The 27,499-nt window shown below is 29.8% G+C and overlaps 2 protein-coding genes across 2 annotated transcripts in view; both read left to right on the top strand.

Annotated features, from left to right (window-relative positions):
* Window positions 1-517: 517 nt before the first annotated feature.
* Window positions 518-15,372, top strand: LOC122270200 (echinoderm microtubule-associated protein-like CG42247). The gene is made up of 4 exons (XM_043046727.2): window positions 518-1,435; window positions 8,968-9,181; window positions 11,170-11,287; window positions 15,086-15,372. Exons 1-4 carry the CDS (start codon window positions 975-977, stop codon window positions 15,154-15,156), a joined length of 864 nt encoding a protein of 287 aa, XP_042902661.1. The 5' UTR covers window positions 518-974; the 3' UTR covers window positions 15,157-15,372.
* A 1,720-nt stretch (window positions 15,373-17,092) lies between these two features.
* The window catches only part of LOC107451876 (echinoderm microtubule-associated protein-like CG42247), a 43,614-nt gene continuing 33,207 nt past the window's right edge, over window positions 17,093-27,499 (top strand). The window contains exons 1-2 of the mRNA XM_071182553.1: window positions 17,093-17,145; window positions 20,300-20,770. Of these exons, the coding sequence (XP_071038654.1) occupies window positions 20,345-20,770 (426 nt within the window). The 5' untranslated portion in view covers window positions 17,093-17,145; window positions 20,300-20,344. The remainder of the gene's footprint in view (window positions 17,146-20,299; window positions 20,771-27,499) is intronic.

Below are 27,499 nucleotides of genomic sequence, written 5' to 3' on the forward strand. Positions count from 1 at the left end.
TAGAATAATGGATTTGTATGGCGCTTAAAATCTTTTAACTACAGACATTGTTTTTGTGCTTGCATCCAATCGAAAACATTTACATGAAATCGTCGAATAATAATTAATTATTTCTCCTAAGTTTAAAAGCACTCGTTAATCACATTGATTTAGTAAATTTTTAGTTTAGAACATAAAAGAAAAAAGAAAAAAAAGGATATTGAAAATGATCTTCTAGAGAAAATATATAGCTGCAGTTAATTGTTAATGATAAAGTATTATGAATAGACGCATTTTATATTTATTTAAAAACGGAATTACTGTTACATTTTAAGTTCACATCGATGATCATGCTTATTTTTATGCAACATTTAAGCTTCGTAAACATCTGCTTCCTGCAACAAATCTTTAGTTAGTCACGCAATGGAAATTCTCGTTTATGCATATTTGTTTGTATCACTATGGAAACAGGAAAACATGCGATATTGTACACAACTAGGGAACATATAAACTGTGTAGTAAACTCTTAAAAATTATCAGAAAGCAAAATTACAAAGCTAACAAATAATGAAGATTTAGAATAAAAGAGAAACAAAAAGGCTTCAGTTTTGCATACTGTTCGATTGAGTCAATGCCATTTAAGCATTTATTTTTCAGTATAAGTTCAAGAGCTTGATCAAAACTTTCAGAAATAGACAGGCTGCGTTCATTTATAATAGTGAATTTTATTTTCTCCCTATCCTTTATACATATCCCCTAAATAGTTTTCGAAAAAATATGAATTATTGTGCGAAGCGTTTTGTTTACTTTACCTACAGTTTAAAGACACGAATTCCCTTTTTTATTACTAAAATATCCGATGAAAAATTCATATTCACATCTTATATCTGTGGATAATTTTCTATTTGCACTTTTTAAATAATTTGTGTTGTTAGGTCCTGAGATTGAATCAATTTAGATTTAGTTAGATTCAATCGCGGAAAAATTTCGCTAACATGAAAAGTGCTTCGATATTGAAATCATCGCGATCTCTGGATGACTTGGGTGATAAAAAAGCGTTTGATGTTAAAATAGGATACAACCAACGGAAAAAGATACCCCCTTTGGGAACTTCGGATCCAGCCCCAAAAGCCTTATTTGTGACCATGTACAGAAATGGAGACCAGTATTTTCCTGGTATTAAAGTGAGCATAAGGCCAGGCAAAGACATGATGAATATGGCTGGTTTTTGTGATTACCTCAGCCAACGCCTGGCTATTCCTCAAGGCGTGAGATACATTTTTGATTTAAATGGGAAAATTATAAATGATTTACAGCAAGTGAAGGACGGTGACTCGTATGTAGCATCAGGTGTCAAAACATTCAAAGATGAATCTTATGGAAGATTAGCTGTGTTACGTACTAGTATGAGACCTAACGCTGCACCAATGCGCCCAGATGATATGCTGTTATATAGGTAAATAATAATTTTTTTAATGCATGTTTTAAGTCATCCAATAAAAATAAAGATTAAATGTATTCAGTATCATTTTGCATCATGCTGTAGCTCGGGGCCAACTCATGATCGCCAAAATTTACTGCAATCAATTGAATTTTCTGGTACTTATCACTTTTAGTTTTTTCTTTAGAAAAATAACCTCTTTTTACAGTATTCTAAAACTGTACAGTTTTGGTGTAGTTTAAGTAGGTACAAAATATACTAATGCATAGTACCTATAATCGTTTATTTGGGATCTATTGAAACTACATCTTATGCCATAATAACAGTTGTGCAGATTACCAAAAATAATTAAGAATTATTGGTGTCAATAATATGACGAATGAATAGTATGACGTCATAATATGAATAGTATGACGAATTTTTACATTTCTCATAAACATATCATAAACGAATTAGCAACATTGCTTAATCAATTTTGCTTCGACCCACAGCCTCTTTATTAAAATATTTTTATTTTAATTAGTTCCTATTACCAAAATCAAAACATCATTAGCGTTAAAATTGATATTGAGATTTTTTTACTTTTCCTCGAAGGGAATTAGTATCATTTTTCCATTAATTTTGTATTTTAGTACATGGCTTTTTTTTTGTTTCCATCAATGCTTATTACTAGAATTAGTAAAGGATCATTGGCATCGATAATAGTTTTGCGTTTTATTTTACACGTTTCCTAAATTAATAAGTACTATTTCCCATAGGTTTGCTTTTAATAGAAATTTTTTTTTTAAATTTCAATTAGTACTTATTACTAAATTTAATAAAGCATCATTGGCGATTTTTTAGTTTTCCCCAAAACGAATTAGCACCATTTCTCCATTAATTTTATCTTCTATTATATTGCTTATCTTTTTATTTCAACTATTACCTATAACCAAAATTAACGAAGCATCATTGGCATCAATAAAAAATGACGATTTTTTACGTTTCTTCTAAACTAATTAGAACTATTTCTTTATTAATTTTTACTTTTCAATACATATTTTTTTATTTCAATTTCGACTGATTTTAAATTATTTAGTTTTACAGAAGCACGTTTTCAAAGCATAACTATAAAAAATTAACGGGGGGATAGCTTTAGAAATACTGATTCGGAAATGTTGTCTATCCGTGATTCTATGTTCATCTTGAACATTGAGTTTATCTGACATAATGAATTAAAAATGATTAAATGTTAAAGAACGTGCAATAAAGTCCAGAAAGCTATAAGCTAACAAACATCACTGATGTTATCTTAAAAATATTTCGAAAAAAAATCGTTTGTAGTTTAATTTTTATCAATGGCGGTTTCTAAACTAATGAAAAAATTCCATTTTTCAAAAATCTCTCCCGAAAGATTTAATTAAAAGTTTTGGATGATTTTCAGCATCGGGGACGAGAATTGTCCCATTCAAAAAACTCTCCAAATTTCGGGTCACTAGCGTAAGCGGTTGTTAAGATATAAGAGAAACAGATACACAGACAAACTCTTCATATTATTATTATTAATATACTAGTGGGCTGCGCCCCCTGCTCGCTAACGCTCGACAACCCCCGAAAATTGCTACGCAATCTTATATGGTTTGCTTCGCAAACCAAGCTCGCTTCGCTCGCTACTAACTTAGGTACATTGCAAATGCACAAAATTCTAAGAATTCAAAACAATCATTCAAATCCATATAACAGCTTTTTTTTAGCAAAAAATTACATCTTTTTAGTAAATACTAAGTCACTAAAATAAATTGGAATTCAAATAAATGACATGTAATTCGTTAAACCTATTAGAAATGTGCTTTAGTATAAAATCTTAAGACAAAATTTCTAAAACTGATATCTCTTTGAAAAGGTTAAAATTTTGGCTATTAATTAAGTATATTAAAAATTTAAATAAGTGAATTGCAATGGAGAAACCTGCATAAACAAATAAATTCGTGATATAAATCAAAAATCGTCAAATAAATTCGTTAAGAAAAGCGCTTTCGACAAAATACTAAAATAGAGATCTATCGACAAAGACTACTCACTTCTGCCTAGCTTATGCTCTCTCTGGTTACTTCAGTTTCCATTTTTAAAAGCACTATATATTGAGCCATCTCAGCTAGATTTGGCATGTGACATTTTTAGCGGCAATCATTGGTTGATTTTCTAGCATTGCTATTCGGGGAGTTGTAATGAGGCTTTTCTTTGTCGCCGTGTAAGAGAAATATATATATAGATTTCAGAATTCTTGATGAAAATGAAGTAAAAAGGAATGAAAGTCAGTGGTCACGAATTTATATTTAGGAGATGAAAAATAAAAACGTTCTCGAAGTCTGGTAAATTTCCAATGAGGAAGGCAGAATTTCTAATTATCTATTCTATTTTTTTTATTCTACTGATCTATTCTAAGTTTCATTCAGGAAATCAATCAGGTTCAAATATTTTTAATCCCACCTTTCTCGTCAATGCTTCTTCTGTTTTAATAACATATTTCTCGTTTTTTCGCTTAAATATTAGATTGCTACCCAGTTGTGAAATATTTTGTCTTCATTATGGAAAAGGATTCTAAAAATGTATATTAAGGAAGGTAATTAGCGTAACATCCTGCATAAACAATCTTGATAATAATCTATATAATTTCTAAATTTAATGGTTTTTAAGACAGAACCGTGGTAGCTCAGGGGATAGAGCGCTAGCGTCCCAAAGAAATGACCCAAGTTCCAATTCCAACGATGGCTGGTCGATACGAACTCTGCTCCCAGGGGGCAGCAACCACAGGGCTGACATAAAATATTTTCTGAAATAGTCAGATCACGGGAGTAAAATTTAGAGTTTAAGGGTTTCCTCGCCATGTCACACAAATACGAGTTAATTCCTTCAAAAAGTCCACCATGACGGTTAGTTTGTCCCAATGTTTGATACAAGAGTTTCTCTGTCTTCTGGGTCGGATTCAAAATTACAAGGCTGTGGAGTTGATCATCAATAGTTTATTTTACCCAAAAATGGGTCAATTGTGCAACGACAGTCATAAAAAAAAATCTTTGAGGCACGCGTGTTAGTGTTTTTTCACTGTAGGTGCTTCATTCCGAGCATAGAAATATTTTTTATCTCATAATTTAAAATTCTTCATAGAAATTCAAAATTAACCTTTTAATTTTATTGGAATTTGATTTTGAATTTTAATTGATTGATGAACCGTGAATCTGTTAGGTTGAACAATGTTACATGTTAGCAGTCCCAAACATGCAGGTCCTTTATTACAGCCATATAATTTCTTGGTAAATTCTTACTCATTTAATTTATGTCACATAATAATATAAATTACGGTTAAATTTTCAAAATATGTAAGTGTTTTGAAAATTATTGTTGGCCTCAATAATTGACTTCCAATACCAATGCTAAAATACTGATATCTTTAAAAATATTAAGTCACTTTAAGAGTAAAATGCACGATTGGAGTTAATTTGAAATTATGGTTTTGTGGTTTTTTAAATTTATGCAAAAAATTTTTTTTGACCTGGTTTTTAAGGAAAAAGAGGTATCAGAATTGAGTGTATAACTTTGCTTTCAAAAATGTAATATTGATTACTTCTTTATGGTGCATTCCCAGCTCTACATCTATCTACTTCTCAAATATTAGTAAGCCATGGTGTATTCTTTTGGTTTATTACAATCAAAATTTGAAGGATTCAGTTGATATCAGTTGCATAGTGATATATTAGTTTTTTAAAGAAAATTACCCCTATTTAATGCTTAATAATGCCAAGTTTATAAACTGACATATATCCTAAAAATTTATTTTAACTAAACGTCTTGAAATAATTTTTAAAACGCATTAAAATAATGCAAAACATATAAATATTACCTTTTTGCTTTTATGTTTATTTTTTAATGTTAATGAGAAGCCTAACACAAGCAGCTGATTTAGGGCAGAACAATCTTCCTTTCATATTTTTGTGGTTTTAAATCCAACTCAGAAGACATAGAAACTCAGCCAAGGATAAAAGTAAACTTGCTAGCAAGGCTAACTTTTTAGATGAAAATTAGCCTGCATTTTTGCTGCATGGAACGACATCCCAGGTTAAGCTTGACCCTTTATAAGGTTCTGATGTATAGTTTGACTGATAGTTATAAGGCTCTAATGTATGGCTTGATTGATACTTGTAAGGATCTAATCCACAATCTGTCAACCTTTGGGAATAATTTAAATTGACAGCTGAACCAGGAGCAATATGCGATTAAAACCAGCCCATCGGTTCTAATCTAGCTCTCTTTTGGCATAAATGTGGACCTGGATCCCTTAGGGCTTANATTGTTAACAGATACTTCATTTCAGGTTTGTCGCTTAAAAAATCGCTAAGTCACATAATATTTATTGGCCGCAATTATTTTAGAACTTGCTTTTTTCTTTCAATTTTGGCACCCAAGTCTAGCATTGCATTTAAATGGCCCGGAGCAAAAGGGTTAAACTCGTGTCGAGTACATTTTCGAATTGCCCCCCCTTAACAATCAAATTGACCCCCAGTGGGGCGTGGGCCCCACGTTGGGAAACAATGCTCTAATGTATGGCTTGATTGATACTTGTAAGGATCTAATCCACAATCTGTCAACCTTTGGGAATAATTTAAATTGACAGCTGAACCAGGAGCAATATGCGATTAAAACCAGCCCATCGGTTCTAATCTAGCTCTCTTTTGGCATAAATGTGGACCTGGATCCCTTAGGGCTTATGATATATCAAGCACTAACTATAACCATAGCCATCTTTCCTAGTTTACAGCTCTTATCACAATAAAAAGAGCTTCCTTAAGATTTTGCTAAACGTTCTTAGCAATTATTTATTTTCTTTTTCTTTACTCTTAATTATAACTTACTTTACACAAATGGTAGTCAGCGTTGTATGAAAACGAATGATTCAGAGCAAGGATGCAGAAAGTATCAGAACCCCCAGCAGTAAGCATATTTGAAAGGCAAACTAGCTGGTTGACCGAAGGTCACTAATAATAATATAATTAGCCTGTGCTGTAAATTTCTTTCTTTAAATTAATTTTTACGTTCCATAATTAAAACTTGTTTTAGAATGTATTATATATTGAGAGTTGCGACTTTTAATGAGTTATTTGTTCTAAATGTAATTTCCAAGTAGCAACTGTGAACTGTTTATAAAAAAAGTCATTAAGTGTATAAATTTTTTTAAAAAATGTCTATAAAAAAAAGATTCTCAGGATGAATACAGTGTTATTTTTTTAGAACTTTATTTTCAAAAAAGTACCATCATTCATTTGAAAAAAGTTAGACAAAAATACTATCTAATGAATAAGCGAAACGAGCTTAATTGCGAAATGATCCGAAAGAACTTGCGAATTAATCCAAAGGCAGTTCTTGAGGTTGGCAAGCGCTGTAAGCAGTGGCGAAGTCTCCTTGCTATTAATTATACTGAAAATAAAAAAATATTATTCAGTATAATATAAAAAATAAAATGCTAATGAAAAATAATTAAAAAAAACTTAAAATAATATCAATAAAAATAATATATTGTTTTTGCGTAAAATTGCCTTTGATTATGGGATAAAATAGAGCAAAAAATATTTTTTGATTAGCTCAATTAGTTTTAGAAGTATGGCGGGAAAAAAAACTTTAAAGAAGCTTCAAAATTTTGACCACTTACCTGACTAACTCTTGGAATCAAATTTCTACTAGGTGCCGTTCTTACTGTTTGAACAAATAAAAATCCAATTTCGGAGAGAAAAATACATATTTTTTTTAAACAGAAGTAAGATTTTATGTTGATCGTGTAACTTAAATTATTCTCTATAAAAATTCATTACCATATTTTAGGTAAAATTCTTTAATCATTAAGATTGCATAGTACGTTAAAATTTGCCCCTTAAATTAAAAAACACTCAAGGCATTTCGTTTACTATTTTGTCCAGTGTTTACGTTTAATATCATTCATAATTAAAAACTGTTGGAAAAGCATTGAAGACCATCGATGAATGCTGCATAAAATAAGTTGGATCATTTTTTTTTCTTTCAATTTTATTTCTCAGTTTCATTGCAAATATGAAGATTAACGAGATCGCTTCAGTTCATGCCAGGCAAAAATGTTTACTAAACTATAATATCCAGCAAAAAACAAATCAAAATCTGTTGGCCCAGTGGTAGAAAATTATCGGCAGCCACCAGCTGAAATGCCGTGTTGGCATACCGTTTGCCGTCACTTCCATCTGAATAAAAATGGCTTGCCTGCAGTCGAGAATTAACAGTAAATGACCAGCGATTGACCAGCACTTTCGAAATCTGAAATTTCTAACTAGTTAACGAAGGAAAAGTGTAAGTGATTGTTCATTACTGTTCGATGTGTAATCAGCAGATAGATTGAAATCACTTAAATACTGTTCTAAAATATGGAGTGTTGTAACTATTAGTTTTAACTCTGATTGTAGAATGTGTCTATTCTTTCATAAATGCCAAATTTTTATTTCACAGTTGTCATAAAATAACTTTTGATACCTAATCTACTTTTTATTAACAGCATCCATAAATGTGCAACTGCTATTATCTATATTTATTTGCTACGTGAACCTATTTAGAAGCAAATAATTTTTATATTTTTAAACACTACAAGCTTGCAAGCTTTTATGAAAGTAACTGCTATATCAAAACCATCTAGTGTCGCCTTCTATGCCTTCAAGTCCTATAAGTTTAAGCAGTCGCATAAGTCAAGTCCTATAAGTATTCCTATACGCTTAATTCTTACATTATGCAGGTTGCGTAGAGCTTTTAAAAAGTGCTTAAAGGTGCTTATTTTCGATTTTCGTTCTTTAAAAGCCCTTAAAGGTGCTTTTTTCCATGGTTGTTTTTAAAAAGTACTTAATTTTTCCTTTTTCGAAATGTGATATTTTTATTTACCATGCTGATTTTCACCACAAATTATGCAAAAAACAAAACATTGTTCCATTCAACGTTTTCACAATTAATTCAACCCCAATCTTTTTCGGAGTACCGTCGGTTTGTAGTGTTTGAAAATACCCTTTGTTTTACATGTATGATGAAATACTTTCAGGTCCGCATTTGCGTATGCTGAGCTGGATTCAGTGGTAAGGAATTTTGACTCTCATGTGCAACCCTGCTGCATTTTGCAAGAGATTCACAATTTCAGACTTTATTTTCCGTCCTCTGTAATAGAATCGAAAAATCTCTCGAATTTTTGATGATTACGGGGACCAACTAAACATTGTCAAATTTTTTTTTCTCTATTAGTGATAGAAAATTTTATTTCTCTTGTTAATTTCATCGCTTGTGACGCACCATCGTCTTCGTCACTGTAAATAAAACCGGATAAAATCATCAATTGTTAAAAACTTGCCAACCCTGTCTAATTATGATGTTTTTCAAAGTGCTTGAAAATATTTCTTGAGTGCTTGATTATGGGCTTATTTTTTGTTGAAAAATTCGGCTACCCACCCTGTTATACCTACATCTATTTTTAAATCTTTATTTTTGAAGCTGTTAATTTTTCACACTTTCAGACAACCTCATCATCCAACTCCAGAAGGAATATCTTTGCCTGGATCTAGAGAGAGCTGCGTAGTTACTGTTGTGAATAAGAAAGAACCAGCCAGAAGAAGTCGCGTTCTCCTCAACTTAAAAACGAGACAAAGTTGGGAGGATGTTCTTAAAGATATGGGACAATCAATCGGGATGAGAAAAGCATCTCGACTACTCACACCCTGGGGGGCAGAAGTAAGTAAAGTGAAAACATTATACTTTTAGCCAAATATTTTCATTCTGTGTGACCCAGAGTTTTGATTACTTCATCTTCGTGACTTAATAGAAATATTATGCTTTATTGATTTTTGTTTCTATGTTTCATTGTTTTTTATTTTTAAGATTATATCTTATTGCCGCCTTTCGTTAATATTTTATCTTTACGAATACATTTCATTGATTTATGTTCATAAAGCAATTATGCTGTTTTATTATTATCATTGTTATTATTTTCGCATGAATTATTTTGCAGAGGAATAGAGCAATAAAATTCAAGCAATAACTAAACCAATTAAAATGAAAAATGCATAATCAGTTTTGCAATATTTATATACTTCAAACGCTTTTCTACATGTGTAATAAACCTGTTATCCGGGCAATTTAATTTATTTAACGATTTCGCTTAAAATTTCCATTTGAACGGCTTGAAATAGAGAAAAAAACATATATTCTTTTAATTGTTATAAAACATTTGCTTGGAATAATTTAACTTTATTTAATATAGCAAAGTAATAATTTCCGATATGCTTTTTTTTCCCTGAAAATATTTGTTTATTATTACAAAAATAATTGTAAGGAAGTATTTACAATGTTAAAATCAAAAATCAGATTTATTTTATCACATCAATTTTAAATGATCAGATCTATTTTAAATGTTTCTATATAAACGACTGAATATTGATAGAATTCGTGTGAATGTGAAATGATGAGCTGGAATCGATTATGATGTGTTAAATTTTACTCAAAAAATCGAAATCACTCAGTGTTATAAACTAGATACTAGAGCCTGGGGAAACATAATCGGAAAAAAAGATAGGAAAATCAATTGGAGTCCGTTAATATCGAGGATATTATGCTCATTTAGGGAAAGCAAACCTCGTTAGGATGTAAAGTTAATTGAAATTAATAAAAAAAATAATTCTCTTTTTTAACTTAATGGTTTGAAAAAATAATTTCCCTACCTAGTATTTTTTTTAAATTATCAATTAATTTTATATATTTTTAAGACTTTTAAATTTAGATTTGCATTACTATTTAATTTTTCAACCTACAATTATTCAAGGGGCCTGAAGACATCTAATAATTATCAGTAATTTAATTGGAGTAAACCCTTTTCTAAACATTTTTAAGCCAAGCTAGTTTTTTTAAACTTGAAACGGTTATTGACAAATTCGACTTTTTAAAAATGTATAGTTATTCTGTTTGAGATTAATCATCTGTTTTCATAATGGATTAAAGTCATAAATTCTATAAATAAAATAAAAATAAAACAAATGTTATAAAAAATACCAGTTCTCAGCTAAAGGATTTATCAATTGATTTGGTCAATGGTGCATACATGGGCATTTTTTTTTTTTTTTGAATAAAATATTATTTTTCATGCACGAACTTGTTTTTGTGTCGTAATGAATGTAATTTAAGCATGTTTCAATAAAAATATTTAATTTTATAAAAATTTCTATCCTTGGTCTGAAATAGGTATAACATTATTGACTTAAAATGTCAAAATTTTGATTCCTTATAACAAAAATGTCCAAACTTTTTGGATTATCTCCATTTAATTAAAATATTTTAATAAAACAACTTTTTTTCAGTATTACTCAAAAAATAGTTTTTTTTAAAAAAAAATAAACAAAAATATGTATTTGCAAAGTTTTTAACTGAGTTTAGTGTATACCATGTTTAATAGTAATCTTCATGTTTTAGAGTTTCTAAGAAAAGGTTATACAAAGTTAGAGTCATACAGATTCCCCTTAAAATAAATATTTTTGAAATTGCAGATTTTTCAAAAAAGTACAACACGTTACAAAAGTACAATAAATAGCTTTGATTAAGATCTTTCCAAGCATCGTTAAAACTTCAAAGAGGATTTCCTTTTGAAATCGTAGGGAAGGAAACTTCTTACTTTTCCTATTGACTACATACTAAATGATTATTTAAAATTCTAACAAATTGTCTTTCAGGTGAGAAGTTTTTCGCATCTAAAGAATGATTTTGGGGACGTTGAAACGTTTTATTTGGATTCCGCTTCTGGAAGAAGAGGAATTCCTCGAAGAGCTAATAGCGATTCAAATTTGAAAAGTAAAGTACTGTAGAAAATGAATTCTATCGTCACTTATAGTGGTGAATTTATGTTTAAATTTTTATGCACCATTATCCATACTCACATAATAGAATCAGTGTCTGTCACGCAACAATAATCATAACATATTTTCTATCATTTAAAAACTAAATCAATACTTTATTTAATAATTTTTCAATAAATAAAAATAATTTTTATATTTTCATTCAACGACCTTGACATACGAAGGGAAAACAATCTATTCCTAGATTTTCGAAAACCGTGAGCCCTTTGTCGAAGATGTCTTTTATATTATACTTTTTTCTGACTCTCTAATTACAAGCAGAAATATATTATGATATTATGGTAGTCGAATTACTGAAATTTATTTTGTTGAAGCTCAGTTCTTGAACATTATAGCGCGATGCATATAACTGAGTTCAAGATTTTATTTAAAGTAGATAAAGGAAAATTTTATTTAGTGACTCTAATAGCAGCTGANAAGTACTGTAGAAAATGAATTCTATCGTCACTTATAGTGGTGAATTTATGTTTAAATTTTTATGCACCATTATCCATACTCACATAATAGAATCAGTGTCTGTCACGCAACAATAATCATAACATATTTTCTATCATTTAAAAACGAAATCAATACTTTATTTAATAATTTTTCTATAAATATATATAATTTTTATATTTTCATCCAACGACCTTGACATACGAAGGGAAAACAATCTATTCCTAGATTTTCGAAAACCGTGAGCCCTTTGCCGAAGATGTCTTTTATATTATATTTTTTTCTGACTCTCTAATTACAAGCAAAAATATATTATGGTATTATGATAGCCGAATTATTGAAATTTATTTTGTTAAAGCTCAGTTCTTGAACATTATAGAGCGATGCATATAATTCGAATTCAAAATTTTATTTAAAATAGATAAATGAAAATTTTATTTAGTGACTCTAATAGCAGCTGTATTATTGAAATTTATTTCACTGAAGCTTAGTTCATGAAAGCTGCAGCAAGATGCATAAAAACAATCAAGCGATACAAATAAAGAAACAATACCAATTTTACTATATAATTTTTCATACTGTATTACAATAATACAGAGTGAAAAATATTTTTTTTGTTTTTATTTTACATTAATTTCATAAATAATTATTTTTTATCTAAATTTTGATAATTTTTATTTTTAAGTACATTGATGGATTCAAACCCACCTCTTGATTTATTCTAAGTAATGCAGTCGGATTTATCTTCCATGGAAATGCTGTTTGTTATATGATCTTCTGACATTTTCAAACGTTATAAAGGGTTGGTTCTGCATTGTACATGGAAATGTATTTTGTCTAAATATAACTTAAGACCACCACCATTTACTTGGCGACAATGGTTTCTCTTGTATTTTTTTTCTACCCATTAATTTCTCTTTTCATTTTTGTCAGCAACAGTGCCTAATATTCTATTTTCCTCAATACAAGCAATCATACATATATATATATATATATATATATCGATCTTCTATCACTTTTGACTATTAAGTAAAATAAGTTTTTTATTATCAAATATCAAATTATTATCAAGTTCTGGTTCAAAGTTTTGAGAAATAGGAGAAAATAGTATATTTTTTTCAATTTTTGTACTTTTCACATTTCGCTAAGAACTTTTTGACGAAATCAGATAATCTCTGATGAATTAATTGGTCTTACATTTGAAAAATTTTTACTAATGTGTCATAGTTAGATTTTAATATTTCTTTTCCGAATTTTTTTTTTTAATAAGATTGCATATTTTACACCGAATTTCAATCTACCCAAAGTAAGAATTCATTTTTACTGTTGTACTTATATGTTAAACAAATTTTTTGTTACGCATTTCTAGCAATGTTTTAATGATTCTATGATTTTTATTTAGTTACAGTAGGTAAAAATAAACATATTTTCCATCAAACGTGTCTTAATTTAGGTAATAGTTGAAGCAATCGATTATTTTTTAGACATGGAATTGTACCATCAACTTGAGATTCTAAGTCATGCAAATAAAAGGAGCGAGGAAGACATTGCCGGAATGGTTTGGCCAATTTGGCACGAGTTTGGCTTGCAGCATAGACTAAAGGAACCTTATTCAAAAACAGCCCAATTTTAAGAAGGTTCTCATCTTCTTTTTTGTCTTTCATAAAATTGCAATTAAACATACCTACTAAGTGAATTTTAGCTATGCTCATGTCCTTTTTACAGGTATCATCTTCGAAATTCCGGAAGATGAAAATTACGAATGTCAATAAATTTCAATGTAGAAGATTTCATTTTCGATGATTTCAAATTTTTATACGTTTATCTCTTTTTCCTTGCTATATTTTTTTAACAGATTCTACTGCATAAATTGTTAAAATTTGCAAAATTCAATAATTGCAATCAACTGCTTCAATTTGGAAATGATACCATTTTTATGTATGGATAACAAAGATTCAAATTTTATATAATTCATTACAGAGTTTTAAAAAAGTATATGCTCTTAATATTTGAATTCGAATGTTACGATTCTTATACTTAGGATGCTTCGAAAGATTTTCTTTGATAAATATATTTAATTAAAAAGAAACATTACTTATAAAATTGAATCATTTTTCATGTATTTTTGTTGCGTAATTTTTGTAGGTACTGGTACATTTTGAGACAATGTTAATTTTAAAAGTTAATCATATTTTTGGAGAGCTCGGCGAAAGCTGTAACAGATTTAGCTACTCAGGGTGCACCACGTGAAGGCCTGCTTCGTTACACCCGGAATATTTTCAACGAATTAGTTAGCTTTTTCTATTATTACACCATGCTTATTTTAATATGTTTGCAATATTGGGCATCGCGAAATTTTGGTGTGATTTTTTTTCTCATTAGAAAAATTTTACCAAAATCAATTTTATAGATAGTTGATTTAGAAATTCGCACTTTTCTCATAGTGGGTAAATAAATGATTAAAAAAAAATTAATAATAAATTTCTTGAAATTTTTTTTTTAAATTTATAATTAAAATAAAAATTCAAAATATTTCTACTTTTTTTAACATTTTAGAAGATGCATGACTTTAAACTTATCAAATCTTTTTCAGGTTCACGCCTTTTTTTAAATGATTGGGAGATCAGTAACGATAGTAACTTTGTAATAAATTATAAAGTTGTCTTTCTTTTTTTCTTAATTTTTAGTTGATAAAATTCATATTTTCTGCTCACGTGCTTTTTATTTTTTGTGCAAATTTTAGTTCTATTGAACTATCTTAAGCCTTATCGATTAAAACGAAAAGGAGGTAAACAAATTTTTTTCAAATTTTGTTTGCAAGTTAATCACTTGAAACATTTGGAACTTATAAAATCCAATTTAGAAATAATGTACTTTAAAAATATCACCTTACTTCTTTTTTTGTCTTAAGTTATAGTTTTTGGTCGATTTAATTTTAACGCTTTCTCTTTTGCACTATTACAATAATGACAAAACTGTAATAAAAGTTTCGAAATTATCCTTTTCACTTTTTATTAAGAAATGATATTTGTCATAAAATTAAGAATTGCGTACCGGTACAAAGTTATTTATCTACCGAGTTTTTGTCTTGCACGTTTTTTTATTTTATAAATTAAAATAATGCTTGAAACAATAAATCAAATATTTACTTTATAAAAGCAATGGTGAGATATTTCTCACATTAGTTACATATTGATACCTATAAAGTTAAATTAACTTCAAATACCACTTATACATAGCGTTTTTTTAAAATTTAAATCATGTCAAAATGCTAAAAACTGTTCATTTATTTCTGCAGCGTCATCTCTGGACAGTACATTAAGGATTGAAATTCCCGGAGGCTCAAAACGGCGATGGTCACCCGAGTGAGTTCTAATAACTGAAAAGGATTCAACAATTGCCAAAAAGAAATCCGTAATGAAGCGGTCCATAAGTCAACAAGTCGAACCTGCCGTGTCAAGCTTCGGGAGGTTGGAATAGTTTGGACACAAGAAACCGTTTATTGTGGCTTTCCATGCTAATGATTAGAAATAAAGCATGCCAACTGTCATTTTTGTTAAATTTTAATAAATAAAATTAAAATAACTCTTTGTGATTATTCTTCACTAAAAGTTGGACTTATTTTGCACTAAGTATTAATTGGAAGGAAAAAAAACATAGGTTTGAAAATCAAATTATCTTAATAAATCAATAGTTAATGAACTTTTGAAATAGAAGGAAATTTGTAGATTTGGGGTTTATTTTGGTGTAATGTTCTTCATTATAAATTACAAATGATTCATTCTGCTCAATACTTCTCTTCACTGGTAATCGGGGTAAATAAACCTCCACTGGTCCATATCAGTATCCCCAATCAAAATTCCTTAATTTACAGAGTAAAAAATTCCGTATCAAGTTAGGGTGCCAGTACTTTCTGCCGTAAAATCGATTTTTACCGAAAGATGTTACGGAACAAAGAAAAATCTGATATGCTGTAATTTTTGCAGTGATGATTACAGTAAAATCACTCTAATTAAACAAAAGTTCCTGTAAAAATTACGGTAAAAATGGATTTTACGGCGCATGATGGACACAAAGTGTTAGTAATTTATATCGTCATTCGATCCGGAATTTTTGGCAGCGAACACTGATTATTTTCTTAAATATTTAATAATTTTCCTTGAAAGAAATTTACTCAAAGAGTTGCTATTTCTTAAATTCAAGTTTTGTTTATTTATAAATTTTTTTTGTTCATATATTTGCAAATTCATCATTCTTTTCCTTGCTGTATTGAAACTATTACTTAACTCGCATTATGGAATCCGAAAAAAAGAAATGATGGAAAATAATAAAGTAGTAATAAAATAAGTTAAAATGCCTAAAAGCCGTTGATATAGATGCCAATTATCGAACTCATTTGGATTGTTTGCTGACTTATGTGTGCTTTGGCATTGCTGATATTTGTTTATAATACCGAAACGCTTGTCTGCCTTTTTAATTTCTTTATGCGACTTAGTGCGTCTTTTTCTGCATTTTTTTATAATGCACGCTTTCAAACACCTCCAACTGAAACGAAATACCATGCCACATAAATATAAATTTATACGCATATAATATTAATTATGAAATTTCTATAACAACAACTTAATTAAAGCTAGTGTTAAATCTTTAAGTGCTAAATTTCTTTGCCTATTGAATGTATCTAAAAAGTGCATAACAGAATTTTCGAAAAATATAACTCCTTTTTAAATGTTATCTGAAAAAGAAATTTATACAGATTTAAAATATAAATAACTAGTCACAGAAGAAATATACGCAGAAAGTAATACTATTAGTAATTATAAAAGATAAAACAAAATATAGGAGACAATTTTTTTGCAAAAAGTTTTATTATTATAGTGCTTTATATAACACAGCTTTTTTTTTATAAATACAATTCAACATGACGCTCAATCGAATGTTTTTTTAGTCCCTTAAGACGTCTTGAAAGGAAACTTTCATTCCCAGTTTCCATCAATATCATTATTTTTTTCTTCATACAGTTACTAAATTAAAATGCTGACGCAATTATTTTACCAACATTTGTTTCTTTTTTCACTTGTTTGAATAACCCAAATTCAATCTAAATTAGTTACGAATACATGTTAGGCGCTTTAAAATGACAGCAATAGAAAACACAGAACAAACAGTTCAATGGCTAGTTTGAATGGTTTCCTTAGGAACTATTTTTTTTTCTGACAAGTTTCGTGAAAACGTCCAAAGACCGTGACAGTCACGAAAGGTACCGAAATCAATACAATTTTACTTCATCAAATTCCTCAGCATTTCATTTAACGATGAGCATGATATGTTTATAGAAGCATTCAGATTTTGAAAAAGGTAATACTAATTTGTTGATCCTCTGCATTCACTTTTAAACTATTTCCTTCTAAAATTCATTCTGTAAAAAATAATCATTTTACTGTGGAGCTCTATAATGATAAGCCACATTTTCAAGCTGTTCAAGGGATCGTATTTTGTTAAAGCGCTTTTGGTTCCCAAAACTTCTATGTAAACAATAAAGTGTTTATATGCGTTATGCTAGAAATTTCTGAAATTGGCAAAAGACCAATCTGGAAAAAATAATAAGGAACAGTTTGATATATAAAAGAAAATGTGGCTTATCACTATATCGCTCTAAACCCATTTCATTCCTATATTTTTATAATCAATGCACTATAAAAATGCTATGAAAACATTTTGATTTCTTTGTATTATTGCATTTTGATATAACTAGCATATCCTTACACCATCACCTGAACTTAAATAAAAATACAGGCTAAAATACAACTAAAAATACAGGCTAATGGGCTTGATAGACAGCGCCTCTCCACTAGAAATGACTTTAAAAGCACATTGCTTGCTGAAAGCCTTTTTTTTAAATATAATAATTTCACATAATCAATATTTTAAATTTAGGAATAGCAGCATGTGTCAAAGATTTTCTCATAATCTAACTTGTTTCCGAATCAGAAATTGATTTTTTTACATTAAAAAGTTACTGATAATTTAATTTTTTTAAACCCATTTCCTTATATGGAGATAAAAAAATATTTCAGTAAAAACAATTATATTAATATTTTTTAGACTTACATATAAAAATAAAACGACTTTCAAAATCTAATGATTTTAATAAATTTTGTTTAGATATTTAGTATTTCGTCCAAAAATTACAGGGATACTTTAACTAAAAGAAAAATATTTGCAACCTGGATTTTTTACTAATAACTTTCTATTCAATTTTCTTGCATTTAAATTGAACGTATAAAATGCTTTTTGAAATAGAAATGTGACTTTCGCGAAAGTACAGTGTAAAAAAAATCCGATGAAAAGTACCGGCACTCTGGTAGCCGGTACTTTTGGTCATAAAATCCATTTTTTAAGCAAGGATACGGAACAAAAATCTGATATACCGTAGTTTTTACAATAAGTACCGTAAAATCACTGAATCACTCTAATAAAATAAATATTACTGTAAACAAATTACGGTATTATATTTTAGGATAAAAAAGGATTTTACGGATGACGCACTCAAAGTGCTGATACTTATACCGTAATTTAATCCGGAATATTTTACAGCGTAAGGAAACAATTTAGTTATTTAATCTTATTTTATTCTTGAAAGGAAAATATTTTCTTTAAAACACTCGTTATGAAGCGAAAGATACGTTATAAAATTAATAATGTTGCTCATTATAAAGTAACCAAACTGTTTTTAAAAAATCTCTCCCGAAGTATCGTAAAAAATGTACGAATATTATCAGATTCTGAAGGCTTCTAAATGGGGAAATGTCCCTAATTTGCAGTGGCGGATCCAGCAGGGGGGGGGGGGCTTAGGGGTCATGACCCTCTTCCCCAAAAATGGGGAAAAATGAAAATAATATTTTTTTAACAGTTTACAAAAGAAGTAAAATAGTTTAAAAACTATTTAAGGGGGCATAAGGGGGAATCTGAGTCTATGACCCCCCCCCAAGAAGAATTTCTGGATCCGTCCCTGCTAATTTGACTCATACATTAGCTGTGCCAAGGCATAAAACAAAGATTCCTTAACATTTATTCTTATAACTTTCCTGTGCATTTTTATTTGAAGAAAAAAAATTACGTATAATATTATATGGAGTAATTCTTGATCCATAGATATGAAGATTCAAATATTCGAATTGACTAAACGACAAAACCAAATTAGCTATGACGCAAGCCTAAGCAATGTAATAATTGACACATTCACTTTAAAAAAAAGTTTTTTTTTTGAGTTACGTCTACTTTAGCAAGTAGGCGAGGATAAAATCTAAAATATAAGCATTCCTGAATTTTTATATATCAGATATTCAAGTATTTTCCCACCAACTTTAGATTTTTTAATTTAAAATTGAGTACTTTAAGAGAATATCCAAATTTACTTACCTTCCGTAAGCTAAGATTGCAGTAATAGATAAGGTGGGGCTCTCAAACTATGAAACATTATTATGTGAAAATCCGATCAAAAATTTTCGAGTGTAACGCTTTTCATATTGTACTACATTGCTTATTACTGGAAAAACTAACCACGATAGTTTTACGTGAGAACAAGGGATGAAAATTTTTAATGATTTCAGAACTTAGTTTATTATTTTAAATATAGTTTTGATTCATATCGCCTAAAGTTGTATAATTTTTACTAATTTGACGGCTGATATGTTTGATGAAAAATGTAACCTTCACAGACTTTTTGTTTTGATCTTATATCTTTATTCCGAACAAAAGCTTGTTCCATTTTTGATATAATTTATTTCTACCTTTAGACACATCTATCAGGTTTCTTTGTAACAGCTCAAATATTGCTTTATTTTATTCATCTAACATTATTTTTTATTAAAGTAGCTTCAAAGTAAAGAATTGTTATTAAAGTAGCTTCTTAAATTATTATTATACATCTTTCGTTTCATTCCCGTCAATACGCGCTTCGAATGTGAATGTGAATTTGAACTATTCACATATTTATCTCAAAAGTAAGTATTTTAATAACACATAATTATTATGCGTTATGTTGCTTCACAAAAATTTCACATGAACTTAGAATTTATTTGTAATTCCTTTTCTTGATTAAAATCACTAATTATTAAGAGAATTATTTTAATTTTGACTTATATCCCTCCTAATATTGCCTATAGAGGCGTATATATTTTCTTTTTATTTCATATAGGCTTAATGTGTTTAAACTTATTGAAATAAATCATTAGTTTTACAATAAGCCTTCACTACTATGGGCTTACTGTAAACTCCCTTAAGGGGAGTTACAGTTAATTGGCCTAATTAAGAAATATATTTTCTAAATAGATTACGGTAATTTTGGTGCACTGATAAGCCTAAAAATGTCAGAGTGATTAGAAAATAAGTAAGATTTTTAGTCTACCTTGAAACAAAATGATTGTAGTTGTTTGCAAAGAGTCGGATTATTCAATCGTCATATGCATTAATAAACAAAAATGCTTTAATTTATTTCTCCTCAATATAGATCCAAAAAAAGAACATCTCTCATAAAAGATTTCGCCTTTTCGTGATGATGATGATGACAAGACGTAGGAGATGGAGAGATTCTGAAAAGGCTCGCCGCATCACATTTTACAGAAATGGAGATTATTTCGATGCTGGTGTCAAAGTCGCTTTGAGAGGTCCGAAGCCTTTCCCAACCCTTCCTCATCTTTTGGACTACCTCAGCCAAAAAACACGCATGCCAGCCAAAAGACTTTTTTCAGTCCAAAATGGTCATGAAGTGAAATCTCTGGAGGGATTTGATGACGGGGGATCGTATGTAGTGTCTTCCGATGGAAAATTTATTCCAATGGCTTACGGCAACATTCCACGTGTCCAAACATCTTTTCTGGAGACTGCCTTGCCAACTATAGCTAAGGATATGCAACTTTACAGACCTCAGGAACCCATTACATTTAAAAGGAAGAAAAAGAAAGAAGAAACAAAACCCTTGGTATTTGCATTTTTTTTTTTTTTTTAACAAATCTTAATAATACTTTTCAGACATTTCGGAGATATTTTATTTTATAACCCTCGTTGATCAGCCAATCCAATTCTGAGTTTACGACTTTCAATGATCAACTCCGTAGTCTTGTAGGTTTGAACCCAACCCAGAAGATAAGGAAGCGATATTGGGACAAACTGTCCTTCGTGGAAAATTTATGGTCGGAACCTTCTCACAATTGCGTTACATGGAGAGGAAAACCATGTGGTTAGAATTATGGTAAGGGGATTCTAATCCATAATTCGTCTACCTCTGAGTTTTATCTTTCTTTCTTTTTTTTTTCTTTTGCATTATTGTTGTGGTCGGTGCGAGCCCAGAGAATAATTCGTATCAGCGATACCTGGGTCACCTCAGTGGGGCGAAAGTGGCAGTGTGCAAACGCTCCGTTCCGTAAGCCACCACGTCTCAGACATTTCGGAGATAGGGATTTCAGAGAGGAAAAATCAAATGAACAAAAACTTCTCAGAACGTACTAAACGTATGACAACCAACCGTATATTATAACCAATTAATACGGTTACCCGAAAATAGTAAAGCTTTATTTAGGCTTTGCGTTCTTAGCGGATTAATTACTGACTTTTAAAATTAATAAATGATTTTATACAATATTTTTGTCCAGTTAACAAAACATTTTTAGAATATCGGGGGTACAATAAAATTACACATTTATCATCAACAAAATATATCGTAGGCAATAATTGAATATTTATGTTAATTCATTAAAAAAAAACTTGCATTAAGTCAATTATTGTACATACACTAGAGGGAAATAACGAACTAATTTAATTGGATAATAATTCTCATTTATAATATAAAAATTTATAAAATTTACATAATAGAGATATGCAAAATAGAATTAGTATGTAAGTTGAAATAAATAAGTAAAAATGGAATCTGTACTTGAAATTAGTCTTATAAGGGGCATAAATATTTCAACGCTTTTTAATCCACCCGAAAATTTGTGCCGAATTCATTAAGTTATTTTTTATGTGCTGTGAGTTTCACGAGGTATAGAAAAGCGTAAATATTAAAAATTCACAAAAGAATGTAAATAATAAATTAAAAGCCACCCCGGTTTCATGAAGCTATGCACTAGAGTACATATTTTAGATAATCTTTAAGACATCTTTAAGAAAAAAGCATCTTATTGTTAAAAATGAAATTATTTATACAGGGTGTTTATAAATTCCCGGACCCATTTTGATGTTTAATAACTCATAAAATAATGAAGATATAAACAAACTTATGGCATTTATTGATGGAATAACTCATATATTCTCCTTTTCAGGTTTGAATATCTTTACTTTTGTAAATATCGTCTGCGTGTGTGGTTAATTTCAGATAATTTCATTTTCCAGTCTAAATATCTACACTTTTCTAAATATCGTCTGCTTATTAGTTGCATTTGTCTCTCTTTTGTTTTTGGCAACTATTGCAATGTTATGTTTACTTTTGATGTGTGTGTTCTACACGTAGCACTTTTCTATGTGATGTTTTTTTTCGAGCGAATATTAAGGAGAATGCATACACCACAAGAGAAAGCACAGATTTTATGGTGGTACATAGAAACGAAATCGATAGTGCAAGCACAGAGACATTGCAGAAGAATTAACCAAAAAGACCCTCCATCCAAAAGCAGCATCTTGCGATGGAAAAAGAATTTTCTGGAAACTGGAAGTATCGCAGATAAGAAACGTTCCGGACGTCCGTGCACAAGTGATTTTGACGTTGAGCGTGTCAGACAGACATTTTTAGACAATCCTAGAAGATCTATGAGATCAGCGGCAAGAGAATTGGATATGCCAATTTCGACGGTGCACATGGTTATTAAGAAACAATTAAGACTGCAGGCATACAAAGTTCAAATTGTTTAAGGTTTGGAATCAGACGATAGGCCTAGTAGGATTGCATTTGCAACATATATGGTAGGAAGGATAGAAGATAATGCTGATTTTCTGAAGTGCATAATGTTCTCCCACGAAGCATCCTTTCATGTTTCTGGCATTGTTAATCGCCATAATGTACGCATATGGGGATCTGAAAATCCCCATGGATACCGTGAGACACAAAGGGATTCCCCAAAGTTAATGTGTGGGGTGGAGTAATGCACGACCGAGTCATTGGGCCTTTCTTTTTTACAGAAAAGACGGTCTCATCAGTCGTATACTTAGTCATGAGGGAAAACTTCGTATTTCTACAACTAGAAGAGCTTCAGCCACATGTTTTTTTACAAAGGGGACACACGTGGAAGTTCATTGACAAGGGCCATGAAACTTTTCGAGTCTATCTAACCATTTATATTATTAATTTTAATCAATCTTTATTATTTTATGAGTTATTAAACATCAAAATGGGTCCGGGACTTTATAAACACCCTGTATAATTATTTGTTTGTAATTACCAAGTAGGTAGGCAGGTATTTTATTTACGTCACACTAGAGCTTCACAATGGGCTATTGGCAACGGTCTGGAAAAATTCCTGAGGATGATCCTCTAAAATTTTGATCTTCTACACAGGGCGCTTTGGTAGCCCAAAGACCTGCACGTGAAGTCGAGCACTTTACGGTAGAACAGTTTAACTAGGAGCGATACCGTGCGCCTCCGGTCCCTACGTAAGCTGATGAAGGTGGTCACCCACCCACTCACTGACAGCAGTATTCCCATTAAATCGTTACCACAAGAACGGAAAAAATATAAAATGAATGGTTTAAATACCTTATATTTTGACTTTATCATTTGTCATTACCACACAGAACGGTAATTTTTTTTCAGAATTTTTCCGACGTATAAAATCATTACAAATTTAATAATTTACTTTTTAATCTAAAAATGTATTATAAAGATTTTTCAATTATTAATGAATTAATTATCTTTGAATTATTAATTAAAAGATTATTCCACAACTATATATTTAGCTGGAACCATTATCAGCACGAAGAGAGGGAAGACTTTTAACGATTGCTACAAGAAAAGGTGACAGTTCAACAAAGCTTCTTTTCAATGACAAAAATCCACCACCATTTGAAGAACTTTTGAGGGATTTCGGGAGAGCTTTAGGATTGCATAAAGTTAAAAAAATGGCCACTGCTTCCGGTCGACAGGTAAATTTACACGTTTTTAACGCCTCAAGGAGTATTGCTCAAACTAAAAGTATTGTAAATCATCTTATGCATCATTAATTTCGTTCGAATTCGGTTTGGTAGACACCACTATCATACCCTACAATGTAAATATATAATAAAATAAAATATAAATTTTAAAAACTATGTTTTCAAGAGAGAGACATTTTTATTTTTTCAGATAAAAAACAAGAAACGAAGAGTGCATTATTTTCGAAAAACGTAGAGGGTCGGTTTTCGAAAGACGTTTAGGGTCGTTTTCGGTGTTGACAAAAGTTTATTGTGAAAATAATAAGCCCTACGTATTCCATTTTGTGAATACGTATTCCTTTTTGTATTCCAACGTGTGACAAAAAAAACTATTCTCTCTTTTTTAGACTATGCAAAAAAATTTAATTTTCAAATTTCTTTGTTTTGTTTTTTTATTAATTTCTCTTTTGTTTTGCTGCTGCCAGTTAGCTTTTGTCAGAAAAGGTCGAAATTTTAAGAGGTGATAAAATAGCGATACATTATATATGCCTTATTTAGAAAGCAGTTTTCACTTTTACTGTCCTCCACCGATCTCAAATTAAAATCTAAACACTACAGCTTTTCGCCAAGGGGGTCGAATCTCTTGACGATAAACTCTCTTAAGCGATAATATGGCAGCATATTTTGTTTCACGATATACTGCCATATGTTCTGCTTCAGAACAAAACGTGAATTGTCATCAAACATGGAGCTCAAGTTAAGATTTAAGTGCTCTAGCTGGTGAGAGAGAGATTGAAATTCTAATTACTTAAGATTCCACTCCCACAGACACGAAAATTAGTAAATGCAAAGGCAATAAAATGCATTAAAAAAGCATGCTAAAAATATTGAAGATATTACATATTTTATGAAACATATCATGAAAGAAATCTCTCGCTGTCAAATCATGCAATTATACGAAGTCATAGAATGATCTAGGAAATTTATCATATTACACAGAAAAAAAAAATGTGGGCAAAACTACCAGAACATGATAAAATTTACTGTGAGTCTGGCCCTATGGGAACACCGAAAAGCTCGGTAATTCTTACCGATGTGCTTTGGTAATGATTTGGGAAAATTAACAATAACATGTAATTTTATGATATGTGATAAAATATGATAATTTTCATCATGTTACATTATAGTATGGCATAAAAGGAATTTTTCGGCTGAATTTATTTCTCAATCTTGTATTTTTTACTAAATGTGTGGTAATAAGAATTATAATTTGGGATTTATGGTAAATCGTTACCATAGCGAGCGTAAAATTACCAGATGAATGGTTTAAATACCGTATATTTTGTATTTATTAATCCAATTATGGTGCTTTTCTTGCTTTTTTTTTACCAGAAATGTCATTACCATACAGTACGGTAATTTCCCCAGGAATTTTTCCCCGTTTAAGCACAAAATTAAATTTTAATAATAATAACGATAAGGATGCTTAATTTAAAGACTGTCACCCTATATTTTTCTTCTCGAATAATTTGAAATATGTGTTAGTAAGAAATAGCAACTAAACTCTTGAACCTGTTTTTATAGGTGCGGAGTTTATCTCAAATGAAGAATGAATTTTATGATGTTGATACTTTTTACCTTGAAGAAGATTTTCATCTTCAAGGTAGGATTTTTAACATACTATTAAAACCAATGTGATGAACCAATCAATACTCAACCAATGATGAACCAATGTGAAAGCCAATGTTTGAAATAGTCCCCCTTTTTCCAATTATGGGCATATAATTAGAAGTTCAGAAAATTTGATTATTGATTAATAGTTAAATCAGATTAAATTAGGATAGTACCATTGTCCTATAAACTTTCAAACAATTGCTGAGCACAGTTTGTTCTCCTAGCAAAATTTAATTTAAAAATTTGTTACAAAAAAAAAACATGAAATTAACTCATTTCTTAACGAAGCAGTTATTTCTAGAAGAGAAATCGATCATTCAAGAAGTTTAATTTTTTTTCGTTTGTTTGACTTTTTAATTTAATAGCTCGTATGAACTCGTATTACAAAACTGTTTCTCAAAACTCTACTGTGTAGTGTTTAAAAATTAATTACATTTTATTACATATATTTTTTATTAGATATATTTTTCACAAAATTATAAAAATATTTAATAAAATTTTTCTAAATGAGATTTAGAAATGATTTAATATTAGATTATCTTCATAAGATGATTTGCCATATAGTATTTTTTGAAAATATATAAGTGTTTTAACTACTCATCTGAAATTATAATCTTTTAAAGAAGAAATATTTTTAAATATTAAAAGTACCTATCTACAAATAACACTTTTTTAGATCCCTTTTCCAAGTATGACCATTATACTCTACATTTTTAAAACGTCTTTCAAAACATCTTGAAAAGAATATTTTATTTAATAATCTTTTTAAAAACGACAGTTTACATTATATATCTTTAAACCGATGTGTTTTAGATTTAATAGAAAAGCTTTAGAAAGGGAAATAAAAAGCAATTTTTAATATTTTACCCTACTTTATCCATGAACTCGAATTACCGTTAAAAAAACATTAAGAGTAATTGAGATCTGATCAATAGAATAGAATAATAAATATGTAGAATTCTTTGTAATAATCGCTCATAACGCATTAATAACTCATTCACATTATATATATATGAAAAAAACCGACATAAAAAAAGTAATTGTATTGAAACAGATTTATACAGACTTATCTGACTCTTTTAAAATTCAATTTCTGAGGAGATATGCGACCGATTTCGATAAAATTTTATACTTTCCAATACAAAATAAATTCTATGAAATGATGTAAAAATATGCATACCTTACATTTAAAAAATTTTCCGACCATTATTAAAAAAATTACAAAAAATAATTAATAATTATTAAAAAGTATTTTTTGTGTGGAGTTATCTTTGTGTAATCAAATTTTATAATTTCACGCAAAAGTTTTCAATTCTCTTAAAAAAATATCGAGATATGGGAAATAATACGAAAAATAAAATTATCATAAAATTTACAAACCTTCGCCTGCTTTCCTGACCAAACTATTGGGACTTATTTCTCTGATTGCGGCTACTCCCTATGTACTAGGTCAGGATTCACAATCCATCGAAAAAAAGGTATGTTTATTCAGAGAAAATACGTTTTTGTGTCTGATTTCATAACTTAAAATATAGTCTGCAGTAACTAATTAGTGCAAATGAGATCACGCCTTCGAACCATTAAGAGTGAGTTCTAAATGCTGAAAATCAGAAAGATCTACAGTTCAAAAGTTATTCAGAGTAATTCTTTTTTCTTTTTTTTTTGTGTGTGTGTGCTCTGTACGTACGTGAAATATATATTTTTTTCCATTTACGTACTATTTATCTCTAAAACCCCACCATGCTTCAACTTCCGATCCAAAGTGCTAATATATATATATATATATATGCAAGGAGTCTCAGTTAAGCGTTTCAGAACTCCTAAGAGTGGTAGGGTGCATCCTGACGACTCGAAATCATATAGCAATGCGGGGTCGGAAATGCTTTCCCGAAGCGGTAATGTAATGTATATATAT

Source organism: Parasteatoda tepidariorum, chromosome 1 (assembly GCF_043381705.1).
Source record: "Parasteatoda tepidariorum isolate YZ-2023 chromosome 1, CAS_Ptep_4.0, whole genome shotgun sequence".
NCBI classification, from domain to species: Eukaryota; Metazoa; Arthropoda; class Arachnida; order Araneae; family Theridiidae; genus Parasteatoda; species Parasteatoda tepidariorum.